Source organism: Drechmeria coniospora, chromosome 02 (genome assembly GCF_001625195.1).
Source record: "Drechmeria coniospora strain ARSEF 6962 chromosome 02, whole genome shotgun sequence".
In the NCBI taxonomy this organism is placed as follows: domain Eukaryota; kingdom Fungi; phylum Ascomycota; class Sordariomycetes; order Hypocreales; family Ophiocordycipitaceae; genus Drechmeria; species Drechmeria coniospora.
In genome coordinates this window covers 8,202,939-8,216,676 of record NC_054390.1, presented here as the reverse complement: position 1 = coordinate 8,216,676, position 13,738 = coordinate 8,202,939, and the positions used below count along the sequence as shown (strand labels likewise).

Genomic DNA, 13,738 nt, shown 5'->3' with positions numbered 1-13,738 from the left:
CCCCGTCTCCATTGTCGTCGCCTCCCATTCACGCCGGCAGTCGCACGCGCATAGGCACAGGCACAGGCACAGGCACAGGCACAAGACAGGCGTAGGCACAGGCACATCTGGTTGCGCCGTGACGAGCTCTCCTCGCCCCCATTCACGACACCCGAGGCAACTTCACGGCGTCGTAGTGCTCGTCGCGTTGGCAGCCGATGACAAGAGTCCGTCCGCCATCGGCCGTGATGGCAACGCCACGGGCACCCGCGTCTCCGCAACCAACAACGGCAATGAACCATGGCATTGCCGTACCGAGTCAAACATAACTTGCATCCTAAGCTCATGGCCGAAGCAGAAATGAACGTCATGTGAATTCCACCGCCGCTGCCCCGCAGGCCACGATCCAAAACACAACCATCGGTGCCGAGGCCGGACCTTGGTAAAGGGCTCTCCCCGCAGGAGCCAAGGTACAGGCCAGCCGTCCCAGCCGAGATGAAGACACAGGAAAACTGCCAAAGCGGCACCAAAGAAATCCGTACAAGGCGAGAAGAGGACAAAGAAAGACAAGGCGGGCACACATTACTTCTCGAGAAGCTTCCTCTGCTGGTCCTCGAGATACTCTTCGTCCGAGGCATCGAGGATGTCGTACTCCTCGTCCGTCAGGAAGCCGTCGTCGGTGGCGTCCCACTCCTCGTCATCCAGGCCATCCTCGGCGTCGGCCTTTTCCGCCTCCGAGGGAGGGTCGTCGGCGTTGTCGGGCGACGACCCTTGGGCGACGTCGACGCCGGGCAGCTCCTTGTTGAGCTTGGGGAAGATCATGATGCTGCTAGACTTGGACGAGTCGTCGGGCTGCAGGTTCACGGCTTCGATGATGGGCCTCGAGAGCCCCGCGGGCGAGGCGATGACGTTGACCTCGCACCACAGGCGATGGCCAAACTTGTACCCGTCGGGCGTCGTCAGGCGCCAGTACGAGATGATCTTGCCGGCGCGGGCGGGCGTGCGGAGGCGCGCCGTGAAGGAAGCCTCGCGGCCGGGAGCGAGGGCGGCCGAGCACACCGTCGACTCGGCGGCCGAGGCGAGGTCCGAGATGCCGGCGGGGTGGGCCGAGTCGACGTGACCCATGTAGTCTCCGCCGACGAAGCGGACGGAGCAGCCGGCGGGCCAGGCGACGGACCCCTCGTTGCGGAGAACCCAGCTCTGGGCAAACTCGTGGTTTGGCGGGAGGAAGGTGCCGTCCATGACCGTGTCCTTGATGAAGACGGCCGTGAGATCGTGCTCGGTCGGCGCCTTGGCGTCCTCCTCCTTGTTCTCGGGCTCGGCCGCGGGCGGCTTCGCCGACTCCGTCTCCATTTTGACGACCGGCTCGACAGCCACGGGGGCGGCCACGGGTACGGCCACGGGCTTGGCGGACTCGAGCTCGGCCGGCTTCGTCGCCTCGTCCGACTTGGCCCGAGGCTCGGACTCCCTCTCGGCCTCGGCCGGCGCCACCTTGCCACCGGCTTCAGGCTCGACGTCGAGGACCGTCTGGACCGTGTTGATGGTGTTGGCCACGCCGACGAGGCGCAGGGCCTCGATGGCCTTGGCGAGGTCGCCGCCGCAATCGCCCATGGCGGGCAGGGGGTGGCCGTCGTGGTGCTCGCCCGTCGTCGTGACGCTCACGTGGCGGACGGGCGTCTTGAACTTGATGAGCGGGTGCGTCTTGTTGTGCGTGTTGGACGGGTTGGCCTCGCAGTTGGCGCAGAAGTCGAGGTCGTGGCAGACGGCGCACTTGTAGCGCACGCCTCGGATGTACGAGGGGTAGACCTGGGACATGGCGCAGAGGGGGCCGTCGCAGCAGATGCCCTGGTGGACGAGCTGCGACGCGGCCGAGAGGTTGACGTCGGCGAGCGGCTCGTACAGGGGCGCGAAGCGATGCTTGGCGTGGACGAAGTGGGCGCTGCCGACGCAGGCCTCGCAGTAGTCCCAGTCGGGGCACTCGAGGCATTTGTGGCGGACGCCCGTGATGTGCTGGGGGCAGGCGCGTCAGCAGGCGTTTGGGCACGGCCGTCGGCGGCTGCGGCGTCCGACTCACCTTGTCACATCCGTCGCAGATGGCGTGGTGGACCTGGTTCCGGCCGGGAAGCAGCTTGGCCATGATGGCGTCGGCCAGCTTCGTGCCGGCGACGGCGGGGGCGAAGCCGTGCTTGGGGTGGTGGCCGTGGGCGTCGCGGGCGAAGCAAGGCTGGCAGAGGTCGTAATCCTCGCAGGCGGTGCAGTGCACGAACTCGCGCTCGGGAAGTTCTGGCGAGCGAGGGGGGGTTAGCGCACGACGACTCTCGCGACGCGGGCGCCGAGGGCCGCACTGACCTTGGACGCAGCAGTTGCAGGTTCGCATGTTGCCGACGCAGGCCCAGCGGTTGCTCTGCGGGCTCGTCGGGGCGGCTTGCTGGCGGACGAGATCCGGGACGCAGCGGGGGGGCATGTCGGGCACGGCGGCGGCGCCCGCCGGCTTGTCGACGCGCCCGGGCTCCTCGCGCACCGGCGAGGGCACCTTGCGCTTGGGCAGGAGGGTCTCGGTGGTGCTGCTGACGATGTGACCGTCCTTGATGGCTCGCTTGTTCAGCCAGTGACCGCTGTTGTGGCACGTCAGGCCGCGCTTGACGCAGGCCTGGCAGAGGTCAAAGTCGCCGTCGTCGCAGGTCGAGCAGTGGTAGTGGACGTCGGGGATGGTCTTGTCGCAGCGGTTGCAGAAGACGGCGAAGCCGCCGCTGTTGGCCGAGCACGACGAGGAGCTGACGGTGGAAAAGGTGTAGGTGCCCGTGGTGGTGGCGGCGGCGGCCGCGCAGGCGGCGGGCGACATGGCGGCGGGCGAGTGCTCGATGTGCACGGCGTAGGCGCTGACGTTGACGTTGGCGTCGTCGAGGTAGGCGGGCGCCCGGCTCGACTCGACGGTGGCGAGGTAGTCGGGGAAGGCACCGCCGTTGCCGTTGCCGACCGTCTCGAGGTAGCCGTTCAAGATGCGGCCGCGGCCGTTGTCGACCGAGTCGAGGTAGGCGGGGACGTCATCGCCGGCGCGGCCGCCGTCGTCGGCGAGGCTCCCGTCCGGATAGGCGGCCATGCTCTCGCCGAAGACCATGTCCCTCAGAGGAGGGCCGCTGGACAGGGTCAGCTTGGAAGGCAGCTCGGGCTTGGCGGCGGCGGCGGCGGCGGCGGGCAAGGCCACGACGGGCTTGGCGGCGGCGTCCGAGGCGAGCGCTCGACAGGACTGGACGTCGTCGGCGAGCGAAGGCGGCCTCGACGCCGTCCTCTCGTCGGCGGCCAGGAGGGTGACGCGAATCTTGAGCTTCGACTTGGCCTTGGCGGCGCGGAACAGCTGCTTGTAGACGGGCAGGTTGGCCGTGTCGAGCAGGACGTAGGCGGCGGCCGAGTCGGAGAAGCGCTCCATCATGATTTTGGTGTCGACGGGGAGATGCAGGAATATTCGCACCTGGGCGAGCATGACGCACGTCAGCAACGTCGGCACGGCCGTCTCGGCTCCGGCGTCGGGGAAAGGAGGAGGGGGGGCGAGCGGGGGGGTGGCACATACATGCTTCTCCAGCGAGCCGGGGACCATATCACGCAGGGGCATCTTGACCCGGCGGGTGATGCCATCGTAGAGCACCTTGAGGGTGACGGGTGCGTCGAGGCCCGCGTTGGATCGAGCTGAGGCGTTGCGTGCCTGGGACATGGCGACGATGCTGATGGCGAGTGGCAAAAAAATAACTGTCTCTGGAGAGAGCAGAGCGTCAGCGGTGGACCGTTGCTACGTCGGCCAGCGCGCGATAGTCGGATCGGGTCATGCTGACGTCCGTCATGGCGGAGCGGAGGAGGAGCGGGAGAAGGAGGAGCGGCAAGAGGAGGAGCAGCAGCAGGAGGAGCAGCGGGAGGAGTAGCAGCGGGAGGAGGAGTAGCAGCGGCAATAACAGCAGCAGCAGGAGGAGGGGAGGGAGTAACGGCGGCGGCGGCGGCGGCGGCAGCAGCAGCAGCAGCAGCAGCAGCAGGAGAGGAAAGAGGCAATGACGAATGGGAGATTGCATCGACAGATGACGGGGGGGCCTTTTTTGGCGGGGGGAGGGCCGGGGAGTGGGAGACTCACGATGAGCTGTCGAGCTCGTCTGCGTCTGCGTCTGCTGGCTACGGCAGCGGCAAGTGAGCAGATGGATGGATGTACGCCCCCGATTCTTGATCAAGGAAGGCGATGCAGGTTGTGCATTCTGCCCCCGAGCAGGGTTCCTAGAGGACGACGAGGGGTCGAGGGTGGATGGCGGATGGACGATGGCGTGCGGGGGGATGGCGAGCCGGGAGATGAAGGAGGAGAGTTGGTCGATGGCGGTCGGAAGGTGAGGAGTCGGCGGATAGCCGGGCGGCGAGGACGAGTTGGTGGTTGATGGGGAGGAAGAGGAGAAGATGGGAGGCCTTAGGGTGGTGGTGGTGGGTGGGTGGAGAGGTCGACTGCCGCCTCGTACCTCCTCGGCCGGCACTATGGAGGAGTCGTAGGCGGTCGCTGCCTGGTCGTGGCCGTGGCCGTGGCAGTTGGTTGTGGCCGTGGCCGTGGCAGTGGCAGTGGCGACGAACGGCGTCCGGGACGAGGATAGTCGGTGACGGCGGGTGCGTGTAGCGTACGCACATGTACAGTGCTCATTCGTAGTTGTACGCACAACCGCCGCTCCTCTGCGGCCGCCCGAAGGAGCAGCGGAGGTGTGTGAAGATGGCGCCCCGCGAGTGCTCGACGCCGCCACTAGCAGCGACTTATTCTGTGGGCCCGGCCCGGCTGCAGCACCTCGTCACCTACGTGAAGCCCGTTTTGGGGGGGGGAGAGGGGGGGGGGGGGTTTAGGCGGGTGATGGAGCTCCGAGGGTCACTGTTAGCAGGGTGGGGGAGGGGTCGTCGAACGAAAAGGGGGCACTGCACGGCGCAGCCTGCGCAGTGGAGCCGGCCGTCATCGGCGATGCTCCTCGTCCACCCAGCACCGTGCTTGTACCGGTACCTGCGTACAGCAATTAACTGCACGATGCCGCGCAGCACAGCACAGCGCAGCACAGCACAGCAAGCGCACGCGCAGTGCAGGACGAGGAAGCGTGCCGCAATCCCCAGGTCGCTTCCGTCGGCAGCACGACGCGGGGCCGGGGCGAGGGAAAAGGGCTCGCTCGTCCTCGTGCGTTTCGTGCGTTTTCCCGCGACGACTAGGGCAGCGTCTCGGCCGAGACGAGTCGCAGCCGTGTTTTGGGCGGAGGCTGACGCCATCACGAGCGGGCGGACTGGAAAGGGTTGGGCGCGACGACTCACGACCATGACGCAGCTCCGAGGCTACCTGGCTGGCGCCGGGCCCTGTCGTCGTACGAGGAGTCCGGATCGAGCATGGGAGGCGAGTACCGGTACATTGAGGCGGCATCGACGGCAGCGTACCACGGACTAGTATTTACCAGTACCTAGTACCTAGTACCTAGTACTGCACTGTAGATTGTAGTACTTGGCATTACCCAGCACTTACTATAGTACACAGCTTCGCAGGTGCTGTAAGTACGTACTTGCAGTACAACTACTAACCTAATTATTACTACTAGGTAGGTACCTTAGTTAGTACCTACCTACATACTTGTAGTGTACCGTGCCGCGAGCGAGGTGAAGACGCACGCAACCAGCGCTGCCGAGGTGCCGTGCTTGTAGCAGCGACTGGCCGCCAAGGAGGTGGCCGCCGACTCGGTGGCTGCCTGCACCTCTCTCACATGCAGGGGCCACGAGGGATGCCGCGGGAGTGCTGCGAGGAATACCGCCCATTCATCGATGCACAAGGCACTAGGTACCTACGGAGTACAGCCGGAGTGCAGCCAGAGTACCGAGCCCACTGTCCTTGCCCATGAATCGACGTACAAAGTACTGGTATGGCAGAGTGCTGAGCCCTCTGTCCTTGCCACCCATTCATCAATGTACAAAGTATGACAGAGTACGGAGTACCGAGCTCTTTGTCCTCGCCACCCATTCATCGACGTACAAAGTATGACAGAGTGCCGAGCTCTTTGTCCTTGCCACCCATTCATCGACGTACCAGGTAGTGCCTTGTAATTACAGACAGAGTACTAGGTACCGAGCACGATGTCCTCGTCCCCGTTCATCGACGTGCAAAGTAGCACAGAGTACTCCGTACCGAGCCCTCTGTCCTCGCCACCCATTCATCGACGTACCAGGTACAGTCAGAGTACCGAGCCGCCGTGCTTGTCGCCCATTCATCGACATGCACCTACAAAGTACAGAGTACCGAGCACTCTGTCCTCGCGTCCTATTCATCAACGTACAAAGTACCTACCGAGTACCGACGCCATCCTTGCCGTCCATTCATGATGGGCAAAACACTCTGTCCCTGCTACCCATTCAGCGACGGGCAAAGTACGGCGTACAGTGTCGATTCAATCTGTACGAGTAGCACCACCAAAGCTGAATCGACCTTTTGACGAGTCACTGTACAAAGCACCCGTCCTCCGTATCGCCTGTTCATCGACGTACACCTGCAGACTACGGAGTACAGAGTACTAGGTTAGTTAGTACCTAGCACTTAGCACTGAACACTCCGTCCTCCTTGTCGCCCAACTCATTCATCAACGTACACCTACAAAGTACAGAGTACCGAGCACTCCGTCCTCGCCGCCCGTTCATCGACCCGTCCTCGCCGCCCATTCATCGACGCGTACCGTAGAGAGTAATTACCTAGTGTTACCTAGCACCGAGCACTGCATCCTTGGTTCGGTACCCTCTTCGTACCAGGTACCGACGGCGGTGCGCAAGCCTTGGTGCCTGGCAGAAGAAACTCCAAACCTCAGGCAGCCGCCGCGTACGCATGGGCCGAGACGCGCATCACGACGCCCTGCTCGGCAGCGTCGGACGCCGACAGGCTGTACGTATCCGTTCATTCTGCGAGGCAGGTTCCGGTGGACAGCCGTCGGGCTCATTGGTGCCTCTGGACGTCGTGCTGACTCCTCGTCATGATCTGGTCATACACTGCGCAAGTGCCCAGGAAATGGTCGCCACCGTGACTACCCAACCGATCGAGTCGCCATTCGACTTATGTAATCAAACCCCTCTCTCTCTCTCCCTCCCTCACTCTCTCTCTGCCTCTCTCTCTCCCTCTCTCTCTCCCTCTCTCTCCCCCCTCTCCCTCTCTCTCTCTCTCTGCGTCTCTCCCTCTCTGCCTTTCTCTCTCCCTCTCTCTCCCTTCTCTCCCTCTCTCTCTCTGCCTCTCTCCCTCTCTCTCTCTCTCTCTACCTCTCTCTCTCTCTCTCTCTGCCTCTCTCTCTCTCTCTCTCTGCCTTTCTCTCTCTCTCTCTCTGCCTCTCTCTCTCTCTCTCTGCCTCTCTCTCTCTCTGCCTCTCTCTCTCTCTCTCTGCCTCTCTCTCTCTCTGCCTCTCTCTCTCTCTCTCCCTCTCTCCCTCTTTCTCTAGCTCTCTTCCCCCTCCGCCCCCCCCTTCTCCCCCTCCGTCTTCCCCCCGCCCCCACCCATACTTGCTCTCTCTCCGTAGCCTTTTCTTTGCTTAATTACCCCCACAGCGCTCGCAGACGCGCCGTACCCCCGTAGCTGTGCGCCGTAGCAGGTGCCAAGTATGACTCCGCGCTGCTCGGACTGCTCCATCAAGCCAGCCGTCGGAGCCCGAAACCGCTTTGGCTTCCCGCGTCCCCTTGTTCGAGACGGAACAGGCTACGTCCGTCTCGTCTTCTTTCATCGTTAGGGCCTCGCCTCTCCGTCGCTCACCCGCGTGCCGGCGTGAGAAGCTGCGACGTTGGCTCAAAGGAGGACGCGACGATTACCAGGGAGTTTGAATACGACGCCGTCTCCATCGCTGCCGTTGGTCCCGGCTCGATGCAGTGCACGCACGACGGCGATGAGTCTTGATTCTCACGCCAAGCAAGCAGTCGTCGCAGTCGCACCCGCACAACGGGGCAGCGGATCTGATGAAACAGTCACCCAGCTCGCCATCACGTCGCGCCGGCATGGGTGCCCTTCCTCCCGCTGTTCTTGCCTTTTGGCGTGCAGGCACATGCGGCCCCGGTACCTTCTCGCGGCGTCGTCGCTGCGGCCCATCATTCATCAAGACGGTGTGTGACGGCCACGAGCCACTGAACGGGCGCCACGCATCGTCGTCGTCGTCCGGCATGGGCGGCACGCGTCCTGCGTCGGCACTGCACGAGCACCGCCCCTCTAGGGGCGGCCATGGTACCCTGCGGCATCGTCGCCTCGCACGCCCATCGCCCACCTCGTCACCCGCGCGCCCCTGGGCACCGCCATCGGACGCCGGCGGTTTGCCTGCGAATGCCCGCGCTCGTCGGGCAGTCTGGGTTGCCTCGCCGCCTTGCCGGCGGCACCTTGTCGCGCACGAGTGCTACCATACCTACCTTGTATCATCACCACGGCGTGCGGAGTGCAGGTACATGTTCACGGACCATGATGGGCGCACGCAGTACGGAGTCTTTGGCGCCTACATGCACAAGAACATGGTGCAGATAAGACACCGCAGCAGCTCGTGTGCAAGCATGCTGTACGGTTCATGCCGGTGTGCTGCACCGTACTCTGCACTTGCAGGCAGGTGAACGGAGTGCAGTACGGCGCAAGTACTTACAGTACGGAGTACGGAGTAGTGCATGCAGCTCGAATCTGCTGCACCACCTGGCTTTCTCTCGGCAGTACTCTGTGCTCCCTCCGTACATGCACTAACTACTGTGCGTACTTGCAGTGGCACACCTACCTAGGTACTGCTAAGGTTCCAGTACTGTGTCTCGCCCCCGATGCCTCCGTCACGACCTCTTCTGCCAAACCCTCCGACTCGACTCGTGCAGCCGACCTGGCCGTACGGGTACAAGTAGATGACGAGAACCGCAGGTAGCTGCTGGACGGAGAGGGACCCCGTCTCTACCACCCAACCATTCCGCCGCACCCTTTGTACCAACCTGCCAATCACGGTGAACTCGACGCTTCCGCCTCCCCAGTAGGCACAAGATCTCCCTAGGTGCCTGCGAGTACCTAGCAGTGCAGGGTGTTCATGTGCAGATACGATACGGACCGAACAGGACGGATGGCCGGGCCTGGGAAGCAAGTAATACTTGGGTGCCTACTCCGTACGTGCAGGTGTATTCCTTGAAGGCACTTCTTGGTGATCACGTGCACGACCTAGGTGCCCACGCTAGATGCCTATGAGTGCAAAGGTACTGGATTACTACTCCGTACTAGAACTAGGTACTTGGACAAAATTGACGATTCACTTTTGCTAGGGCTACTCATGCAAATTGAATCGACCATTTTGCCTCCCCACCGGAAGTACTTATACGCCGTACTTGTTTGTATAAAATAGTTGTAGTGCTTGAACCTTTGTTAGACGTGCCTAGTAGTCGTCGTGCTTGAACCTTTGTTAGAGGTACCTAGGAGTTCTAGTGCTTGAACCTTTGTTAGAGGTTCCTAGTACTAATGCTTGTACAAGTACAGAGTACGGAGTACTGTAGGTCAGTTACAGTACCTGGTAGGCAGTAATAGCTGTGCGATGTACAGGGTAGCGGCAAGGCACCTTGGCAGTACAGAGTACTTACAAGCATGCAATACAAGCATCTTGATACACCATCTTCGTCCTCCGCACTCCGTATACACTTGGGTAGCACGGCATGTTGGAGTCGTCCGTACTCCTCACTTGGTGCGAGCATGGAATACGAAAACCTATTCGCCCCTCATCGTGCTTCCAACGGACGACGTCCGAGCCCAAGCCTGCGTCGTCTCCCGTGCCGTCAGCAGGTGACGCCGCCTGCGCACCCTCATCCTTCATTCGCCCCCCCCCCTCCCCTGCCGCCTTGTCCGTGGCCATCATGTCTACGGTCCCGATGGGCTGGCGTGCCGTCATGCACCCGTCTTCGCGTCGTCGTCTGGGCCTGGCACAACACGCGTCACCCGTCACGGCCGGAACGGCACGTCCTGCGCGTGCATAGCAACCACTGTTCGAATTCAGCTTTTCTGCGGCTTGCTCCCAACACCTGATAACGCCGATGCCGTGCGCGCGTCGACGGGAATCCCGACCGACCGACCGACGCGGTCAAGGCTCGACCGACAAAGGAGAGGCCGCTCATTCTTCCGACTTTCTCGCTGGAAAACGACCGACGGCGCACCGACGAGGGGGGACCGCGAGCGGCGGGTCGGGCTCCGCCACTGCGAAGCCGACATCCTGACCGGCCAACTTGAGGATAGGATAGCGCAACCGGAGGGCATCTCCTCCTCCGCACGTAGCAATACCACCGTACACCCTCGACCCGGTAGGAATGCAGTCCCGCCTTCGTAATGATATCGGAGGCAAGCCGTCGACGGGTGCGTCGTCCAACCCCTTGCGGAGACGTGCCGGCGCGCGCGCGCGAGACGAGGAACGAGGGAAAAGGGCGGGCAAAAGGCAAGGAAGCCTGGGCCGATGACGTGCCGCCGACCTCGCCGTGCCGCATCCTCGACGGCAAGCGGCCCGATGACGACCGTTGAGACCGACATGCTCAGCGAGGCCGGCCGCCTCTTCCGCGTGACCCGCCGTGGACGAAGCGAAACGACGAGACCGGCGAGGTGTCCAAGGCGAAAACAAAAAAAAAAGAAAAGGGAATCCTGCCACGTCGTTCCCGGCGGCCGTCGCGTCGAGCGCGGGCTTCAAAAACACTCGACGGCCGCCGGGGGGTGGCCATGGGACGGCTCAGGCGCCTATTGTGAGTAGTACACCATGCCCGAGGCGTGCTGCGAGTGCTGCGCGTGCTGCGCGTGCTGCGGGTAGTAGAAGCCGTCGGGGCTCGGCGTCACCACGCCCCCCATGCCCACGACGTTGGCCTGGAACCCTTGGGCGGCCGCGTACGGGCCGTAGCCGCCGACGGGCTGCACCTGCGACGAGTCGTAGTAGTAGACCATGCCGTTGACCTCCTGCGCCACGAGGTTCGGCCCGGCCGCCGGGTTGCCCGATGCGCCCTGGCCGACAGGCTGCTCCGGCGCGTTGTGCGGCGGGAAGCCGCCGCCGACGCCGTGCGAGGCCGCCGGGACAAAGGGCGCCGCCGACGCCGCCGCCGCGGCGCCCGTCAGGCCGGCGGCCGAGAACGGCTGCGGGTAGTAGTAGCCTTGCTGCGGCTGAGCCTGCGGCGGCGGCGGCGGCGGCTGCGGCTGATAGACCTGCTGCATGTAGTAGGGAGGCTGGCCGTGCGCGTTTGGCTGGAAGGGGGCCGCGTGGATGGCGCGCTCCGGTATCTGAGACAGTGGCGTCCCGCTGGACGGGTGCGACGGGTGCGACGGTCGACGCGCGTGCGTCTGGCCGTCGGGGGCGAAGCCGTTGGCGACCTGCACCGGCACCTGCTGGTGGAAAGGCTGCTGGATGGCGCGCGGGCCCTGCAGCGTCGTCGGCGGCTCGATGTCGGCCACCGAGATGTTCTTCTGCGGACGCGGCTGGTGCATGGGAATCGACGCCGCCGCCGCCGCCGCCGCCGTCTCGTGCGCCGCCGGCCGCTGCGGGAGCGGATGCGTCTGCGGCGGCGGCAGCCGGCTGATGGATGACGGCTCCTGCGCGTCGGCCGCCGGCGGGAGGTCCGGTCGAGGGGCGGGGGGGAGTCGGACGACGGGCCGGGCGGCGTCCGTCGGCATCGGCGGCCTCGACATGACCGACTCCGAGGGCGACAGCATCGCGTCCCGGTCGTGGACGATGGACGAGCGTCGGCTGGCGGCGACGCTGGGCGAGTAGACGCTGCCGTAGTAGCTGCCGCCGACGACGCTCGTGCGTCGCGAGAAGCCGCCGCCGACGGAGCCGAGGGCGGACCGGGGCTTCCCTCGCACGCGCTGCTGGTTGGGGCGCAGCTCGCGGGGGATAAAGGTGAAGGACCTGTCGGTGGCGGGGAAGACGTACCGCGGCGGACGGCTGGGCAGGGAGATGCGCACCGGCTTGTCGCTTCGCAGAGGCGGCCGGTGATCGGGCAGCTTCGTGTACTGCTTGATGGGCATGCGCGGAAAGACGGCCGGCCCGTCCATCAGGTGCGGCATGAAGACGCGAACGTGGGCGTTGCCGATGTGCCTCTCCGTCGACAGCGTCCGGTTGATGGGCGCGGCGCTGAGCTCGCACCTCGGTATGACGCCGTTGCCGTTCGGAGGCCCTTCGCTGTGCCTTGGCGCGTTTCGGGGCCGGCGCGGGACGGGGTCGGCGACGACGTCGTGCATGTCGTGGGTCCAGGGCGAGCTCGTCGTCGGGTCCGCCTGTTGGTGGAAATGACTGCCGCGGACACCGCGTCAGCAGGCACGAGGGGAGGGGGACGGGAGGGGGACGGGAGTGACGACGAGGGGAGGGACGAGGTCCGTCGGACGACGGGCCCGGATGACCTACTTAAAGGGCGAAAAGGGACCGCCGACGGCACCGCGGCCGGCGCCCCTTCCTCGGCCGCCTCGACCAAAGGGTCTGAAGCCGTTGGCGGCAGGGCCGGCGTGTCGATGATCGTGCATGAAAAAGGCGCCCCGGTTGGGCACAAAGGCCGGGTCCTCGTCCCGGCGGCGCTTGTAGTCCTCGTGCTCCTGCCGACGGCGGTCTCCCTGGGACGCCAGCGGCGGCGGCGGCGGCGGCGGGTGCGAGGCCGAGCTCACGACGACGGGACCCGAGGGGGACTTGGGCGACGAGGCGACGTCGTCAAAGTGCATCTCCCGCGCCGCACCCGGCCTGTCGCCGGCGGACATGCCACGCAGCATCAGCTCGGTATCCGACGACGGCTTGCCCTCGGCGGCCTCGGCGGCGGCGGACTTGGCCTCGCCGTTGGCCGTCTTCCTCGACGTCGGCAGGTTGGGGGACGTCTCCTCGATGTTGCTCGTGTCGCTATCCTCGCCGGCGTCGTCATCGTCGGTCAGGGAGCCCTCGGTGGGGGATTCGTCATCGACATCGAGCCCGCCCGTGCGACCTTCGTCGCCTTCGCCTTCGTCCTCGACGCGGCGTCGATGGCCGATTCTTCTACGCCGCGGAGCAGCAGCCATGGTGCGAGCGGAGGGGTCGGACGCCTGACTGGCGTGGGCCTAGACGCAGGCGCGGGCGTGGGCACGATGGACGGACGGCGGACGGACGGGGCGTCGGTGACGACAGCGTGCTCGAGGGCAGCCGGACCATGCGGCGGCGACGGTGGGCGGGACGGCCGACGGCCGAAGGCGGACGATGGGCCGGGGAAGAAGACGGACCGGAACGAAACCAAGGGCGTTGGCCAAGGCCCCTTGGGGTGCCGGACGATGGAGAGGAGGACTGATGGAGGATGGGGCGAGGTGGACGGAGCCGTCGAGGGCAGCGTGGGCGTCGTGCGTCGTGGCCGGGCGGATCTCCCACGGTCCAAGCTCGCGTCGGGCGGCGGGAGCGGAGCGTGCGGCGGGGATGAGGAAAGGGGAGAAGAGAAAGACGACGGGCTGAGGGGGAAGAGGAGATGGGACGGGGACGAGAGGCGTGGATATCGATGGTCGTGGTCCGGAATTGAAGAAGCAAGGTTTGGCGTGCTGGAACCAAGTTGGCCAAAAAAAAAGTGTTTGCAGGTCACGGGCCGGGGGGGGCCAATCACGGGCGGGACCTTTGTCGCCGTCGCCCATTACGCCCAGCGCCCACGGCTGACCGCTGGCAGCGACCACGGCAGCTACAGGTTCGCATCCGATCCGCACGGTGCAAGTACATGCAGCAACGAGCAGCGCCGGGCACCTCTGCCGACGTGTACAGGTGCCGCGCAGCGCTGAGGCACTGGGCACCAG

At 64.8% G+C, this 13,738-nt stretch overlaps 4 protein-coding genes across 4 annotated transcripts; all 4 read right to left on the bottom strand.

The window, feature by feature from the left end:
- Window positions 1-561: 561 nt before the first annotated feature.
- On the bottom strand, window positions 562-3,688 carry DCS_05379 (uncharacterized protein; the record flags this gene model as incomplete). Its single annotated transcript, XM_040802685.1, has 3 exons — window positions 562-1,989; window positions 2,054-2,262; window positions 2,329-3,688. 3 exons carry the CDS (start codon window positions 3,686-3,688, stop codon window positions 562-564), a joined length of 2,997 nt encoding a protein of 998 aa, XP_040657718.1.
- A 58-nt stretch (window positions 3,689-3,746) lies between these two features.
- DCS_05378 (uncharacterized protein) lies at window positions 3,747-5,360 on the bottom strand (the record flags this gene model as incomplete). The annotated part of the gene is made up of 3 exons (XM_040802684.1): window positions 3,747-4,754; window positions 4,996-5,258; window positions 5,312-5,360. The coding sequence occupies 3 exons, from the start codon at window positions 5,358-5,360 to the stop codon at window positions 3,747-3,749; spliced, it is 1,320 nt and encodes a 439-aa protein (XP_040657717.1).
- Window positions 5,361-10,702: 5,342 nt separating this feature from the next.
- On the bottom strand, window positions 10,703-12,988 carry DCS_05377 (uncharacterized protein; the record flags this gene model as incomplete). The annotated part of the gene is made up of 2 exons (XM_040802683.1): window positions 10,703-12,242; window positions 12,354-12,988. The coding sequence occupies 2 exons, from the start codon at window positions 12,986-12,988 to the stop codon at window positions 10,703-10,705; spliced, it is 2,175 nt and encodes a 724-aa protein (XP_040657716.1).
- Window positions 12,989-13,027: 39 nt separating this feature from the next.
- DCS_05376 (uncharacterized protein) lies at window positions 13,028-13,582 on the bottom strand (the record flags this gene model as incomplete). Its single annotated transcript, XM_040802682.1, has 1 exon — window positions 13,028-13,582. The coding sequence occupies one exon, from the start codon at window positions 13,580-13,582 to the stop codon at window positions 13,028-13,030; it is 555 nt and encodes a 184-aa protein (XP_040657715.1).
- Window positions 13,583-13,738: the final 156 nt, after the last annotated feature.